This window comes from Pseudorasbora parva, chromosome 13 (assembly GCF_024679245.1).
Source record: "Pseudorasbora parva isolate DD20220531a chromosome 13, ASM2467924v1, whole genome shotgun sequence".
NCBI lineage: Eukaryota > Metazoa > Chordata > Actinopteri > Cypriniformes > Gobionidae > Pseudorasbora > Pseudorasbora parva.
Window position 1 is genome coordinate 45,691,660 of NC_090184.1, and position 5,870 is coordinate 45,697,529.

Below are 5,870 nucleotides of genomic sequence, written 5' to 3' on the forward strand. Positions count from 1 at the left end.
TGTGCGCTTTATCTCTCCAATTCTCGTGCATGCCTCAGATATGAGCGCCTTATCTGCAAAACCAGAGCTTTCTCACGATCTGCCTCATGATTTCCCCTTTTCTGCGCATTGTGCAGATCAGAATGGATCACAGCGGATGATGATAAAGTCTTACAGAGAGCTAAACATGCTTAAATAGAGTCACAGTGTTCCTCTCAAACAACACTCCCCCCATTTTAAAAACATTTTTTCCACCTTTACATTTACGCATTTGGCTTTTATCCACAGCGACTAAATTGCAATTTTTTTAAGGTACACATTTTTAAATGTTTGTCAATTTTTGCTTATCCTGGGAATCGAACCCATGACTTTAGCGTTGCTAGCGCCACACTCTAAAAAAAATGCTGGGTTAAAAACAACCCAAGTTGGGTTGGAAATGAACAAACCCAGAAATGGGGTTGTTTGAATGGGTCCATTTACTGGGTTCAAACAACCCAATATCTGGGTTTGTCCATTTCCAACCCAAATTGGGTTGTTTTTAACCCAGCATTTTTTAAAGTGCATGCTCTATTGGCTGAGCTACAGGAAAGCTATATTGTTAATCTTTAAGATGTTAAAGATCCTTCACGGAAACATGCACTTAAAGGTTTGGTACTGATGGATCGAAGAAGAAGCTTTAAAGGGATAGTTCACTTTAAAATGAAAATTCTGTCATCCTTTACTCACCCTCAAGTTGTTTCAAACCTGTGTGAGTTTCTTTCTTCAGCTGAACACAAGAGAAGATATTTTGAAGAATGTCAGTAACCAAACAGTTAACTGGAGCCATTGACTTCAACAGTATTTTTTTTCCTACTATGGAAGTCAATGGCGGTAAAAATGGTTCAACGCTGTTCTTTTAAGGGCACTGGCCCAGAGACAAGCAAAAGGTACAATTTTGACACTCTATTTTTTGTGTGCTTTATCTTCCATTGAAACTCTCCATCGCACGAAAAAAAAGTTTCGGTGCTTAAAGCCTTTATAATGCATTCATAATGATATTCTCAGATATTTGTCTTATCTGCAAAACGAGAACTTTCTCACGATCTGCTTCATAATTTGCCCTTATGTAGATCACACTAAAATTGGAGACACGAAAATTATGATCCAAGTTATTCAACTAAAATTAATGAATTAGGTCTTATTTAATTCTATAAACTATAATGCTGATCTGCCATCATTGTCTCTCTATGATAAATTAAAATAAGCTGATAACATCACTGTTTACTCCAGAACGACTGTACAGCCACATCTAATTCTGCTGCAGTATTGTCCTGTTTAACACTGAAGCTGCTCTGACACAATCGGCGTTGGAGAAGAGCGATATAAATAAAGATGATTGATCAGAATGAATCCCAGCGGATGATGAGCTAAACATCCTGAAATAGCTGAAACAACCCCATTTTAATGACCTTTCCCCCCTTTAAGATGTCAAAGGTTCTTCATAGAAACATGCACTCTTAAAAATAAAGGTTTAAGCTTTAACTTCCATTGCACGAAAGTTTCGGTGCTTAAAGCCTTTATAATGCATTGGGTATTCATAATGTGTGTTATAATGCATTATATCATGTCATAAATAATTGTAACCACGGCTAAAATGGATTATAATAGGCTATGTCACGATTCCTGTTACACCTGAAATCGGTTGTTTGTCACGTGTTCATGCGTTATACTTAAACTATGAGTTCAATTATTCATAATATTTGGCTATAAACTGCATTGCCTGGTATAATTAATGCATTAAACATATGCAAAGTGGATTATAATAATTCACGATTCTTGGTTGTTTTCATGCATGGTGTGACATAAATATGTGGTTACAAATATGAGATCATAAAATGCATTAAGGTGCATTACAAGGCATTATTAATGCATTAAACATACTTTTATGATGCATTATATCATTTCATAAATAATTGTAACCACGGTTAAAATGGATTATAATATGTCACTATTCTTGATTACACCTAAAAATTGGTTGTCACGTGTTTTCATGCATTACACTTTCTTAATGTGTAATTTTAATTATTCATAATATCATAAAATGCATTATAAGATGCATAGCAAGGCATAATTAATGCATTTGGTTGTTTTCGTGTTCATCACAATTATGAGATCATGAAATGCATTATAAGGTAAATTGCGAGGCATTTTTAATGCATATAATTCATTTTAACTTCGCTTACAATTATTTATGAAAAGATGTAATGCATTATAAAATGATTTAATAATATTTCACGATTCCTGGTTACATCTGAAATCGGTTGTTTGTGACGTGTTTTCATGCGTTATACTTTCTGAAGGTGTACTATAAGCATTATAACCGGTTACAATTATTCATAAGATCATAGAATGCATTATAAGGTGGCATAATTCATTCATTAAAAATATGCATTATATATTAAGGCTCTTTGTAAAGTTTCTAATCAAATGTTTGGTAACCTTTCAGAGTTTACCAAACTCTTTCATTTCAGGCTGAAATAACTTTTAATGGGTAATCTGAGCCCTATTACAATTCTTACAAAATCGCGTTTAGATTTTTGCTGTTTAAATTGTGTTAAAATAGTCTTTAATGTCTTACACATCATATGTTTCATATACTATAGTATAACTGAAGCTATACGTGCTTATATAAGTAGGTTATATAAGATATATACAAGCATATATTGTATATAATTTCTTTATTTTGTGCACCTGTTCTGAATATAAGTGTTTTTTTATTCTTTATTATTTACATTACTATGTCATGATTTTGTATTGGTAGTTTTACTTAGTTTATCAGTTGAAGCAGTTTAGAACATGTTATTGCTCCCATTATTGCAATCAACTACATATTTCAAATAAATAAGTGTGTGTGTGTGTGTGTGTGTGTGTGTGTGCGTGCGTGCGTGCGTGTGTGTGTGTGTGTGTGTGTGTGTGTGAGCCTGTATATGTGGTTTATGAGGACACAAATTTGTATAACTACATGGGTATTACACTGGTATTACTCTATAAATGTGGTTTATGAGGACATATCAAATGGCCTTAAAAACATACTAAATGATGATTTTTTGAGAAAGTAAAAATGCAGAATGTTTCCTGTGATGGGTAGGTTTAGGGGCTGTGTGTGTGTGTGTGTGTGTGTGTGTGTGTGTGTGTGTGTGTGTGTGTGTGTGTGTGTGTGTGTGTGTGTGTGTGTGTGTGTGTGTGTGTGTGTGTGTGTGTGTGTGTGTGTGTGTGTGTGTGTGTGTGTGTGTGTGTGTGTGTGTGTGTGATGGGTAGGTTTAGGGGCTGTGTAAGGGGATAGAAAATACGGTTTGTTCAGTATAAAAACCATTACGCCTATGGAGAGTCCCTGTAAACCACATAGACCAACATGTGTGTGTGTGTGTGTGTGTGTGTGTGTATGTGTGTGTGTGTGTGTGTGTGTACTTAGTATGGCAATGAATATTTTTAAACAATTGGTTGTCCAGAATTCATTGTCCAGGCAGTCGAACCCCTCACCCGTATGTATTTTCAATGTCATAAACTTACGAGAATACTTTATTACTTGAAAGAAAGAAATATACATTAATGAGGGAAGTAAATATACATTAATGAGCACATATATTTTGAAGAACTAAGTGTTTTTAGCTAGGAATAAACTAAACAAGTTACACAGTGTAGCTTTAAAGCTCCACATATTAGTACCTTTTCAGTTTTGTACCTCATGGGATCGCCCCAGTGATAGCAATGTGCCTTTTTTCTGTCAGTGCAACATGTTTTAAAATGATAAAATGTGGATAAGAACAACCCAAGTTGAGTTGAAAATGGACAAACCCAGAAATTGTGTTGTTTGAATGGGTCCGTTAACTAGGGTTCAAACAACCCAATTTCTGGGTTTGTCCATTTCCAACTTAACTTGGGTTGTTTTTAACCCAGCATTTTTTTGAGTGTAATTATTTACTTTTTTAGAGTAACTTACCCAACACTATATAGGCCTACCCTTTTTTCTGACAGTGCATGTAACATGTTTTAAAAATGGTAAAATGTGGTTTGTGACTTTATTTCAGGTGCAGGTGTTTCTCAACCAGCTTTATAAGACGCCGGTGGAGAAAAGGCTGGACAGAAACCCAGATCTGCTGGCGATCCGATTCGCCTCAACCAACCCCATCCTGGATCCCTGGATCTACATCCTCCTGCGTAAAGCTGTGCTCTCCAAACTCATCCAGAACATTAGGTGTCTCTTCTGCAGGCTGGAGGCTCCGCGGCCACGGGGACCGAGCATTAACGGAGCCCCGGTGTCCTCCGTCCTCCGCGGAGACTCTCCGTCAGCCGTTACCGGAGATCTCAAAGAGCTCACGCGGACCTCGAGGACGGGTCTGAGTGCACCTGAAGCCCCGGACACCTGTCAATCAAACCTAAACTCGTCGGAATCCTCCGACCGGAACAGTTTAGACAGCCGGTCAAAAGAGCAGAGCTTACAAATGACCATAACCAACGAGACTTATCAGGAGAAGAGCATCTAACTCCTGATGTGTGTGAAGGACGCTTCTCGTTCTCTGAGGCTAAATCAGTGACTTTAACCTTCATTTCACTGAATCTTATTATTTATTTATTTGAGCAAACCAGAGGTGGACAAAGTACACGACTTCATTACTGGAGTAAAAGTGAAAGTACTACTGGTCAAATATTACTCCGCTACAAGTGAAAGTTGTAAAAACAGATTTTTACTTGAGTAAAAGTATTAAAAGTATTAAAAGTAAATCTAATTTTTTATGTCGCCGCATTATTGTATTATAGTTGTATAAATGCACATTATGCCATCATGGTTTAAGCCAGTCAGTGACGCTCCATCTGACACACTAGCAGACGACTAACTTAAACTCATTTAAATACTTGTAGAAAAGTTACAAAGCTCTTTATAAAGCTGCTGTCACTTTAAGGCCGAATGCACGGATCCAATACACTGATACACATCTGATATTCTCACACTGTTCACCTTCACTGAAGACAGAATCAACTTTGTTTATGTGAATACTCCACTAAATGAGCATTTGGACATCCGTCTTCTTCCATTTTGCTCTAAACTATAAATCAGTGTTTAATAAATGCTGTGAAATCATTGAACTTCACGAGACTCTACAAGAGTGATTCCTGAAAGGCTTTCTGCAAAAACCCAAACACCTTTTAAAGAAGAAAAAAATCATCCACTGACTTTCAAAGCTGCGACAGAAACGACTTTCCACTTCGAGGACCTTGATAGAAATGTAGTGGAGTAAAAAGGACGATATTTGTCTTTCAGATGGAGTGAAGTTAAAGTCAGAAGTTTACAGAAAAAATAATACTCCAGTAAAGCACAGAGACTCAAACAGTGAACTTCAGTACAGGACTCGAGTAAATGTGTTTAGTCCACCTCTGAAGTAAACCATTAGAGGTCTGTTGCATGAAGCTAGCTGAACAAACTCTGAGTACTTTCAGAGTAGGTTTAGAGTTGACAAATCCAGATAAATCCAACCTGGGGCCTATTGCACAAAACTAAGATAAGAGATTAAAGGGTTAGTTCAGCCAAAAATGAAATGTCTGTCATTAACTCCTCTCCCTAATGTCGCTCCACACCCGTAAGACCTCCGCTCATCTTCACACACAGTTTAAGATATTTTATATGAGTTTCAGAGTAGGTTTAAAGTTGACAAATCCAGATAAATCCAACCTGGTTTAGATCAAGTTCTCCATTTCTTAAAGCTTGGTATAAATGTTCTCTGTCAACTCGGGTTCACTCAAAAAACTAACTCATTTGACAAACTCAATTTAATTGAGGGCAGGTTTTCCATCCAATAAATATGTGTAGCACCAAATCATTCAAATCTAATTCATGCAATGAAATGTAATTGCGT

The 5,870-nt window shown here is 36.6% G+C and overlaps 1 protein-coding gene across 1 annotated transcript in view; it reads left to right on the forward strand.

Annotated features, from left to right (window-relative positions):
- Nucleotides 1–5,147, forward strand: part of ptger4a (prostaglandin E receptor 4 (subtype EP4) a) — a 6,046-nt gene extending 899 nt beyond the window's left edge. The window contains exon 2 of the mRNA XM_067414567.1: nt 4,047–5,147. Within this exon, the coding sequence (XP_067270668.1) occupies nt 4,047–4,502 (456 nt within the window). The 3' untranslated portion in view covers nt 4,503–5,147. The remainder of the gene's footprint in view (nt 1–4,046) is intronic.
- Nucleotides 5,148–5,870: the final 723 nt, after the last annotated feature.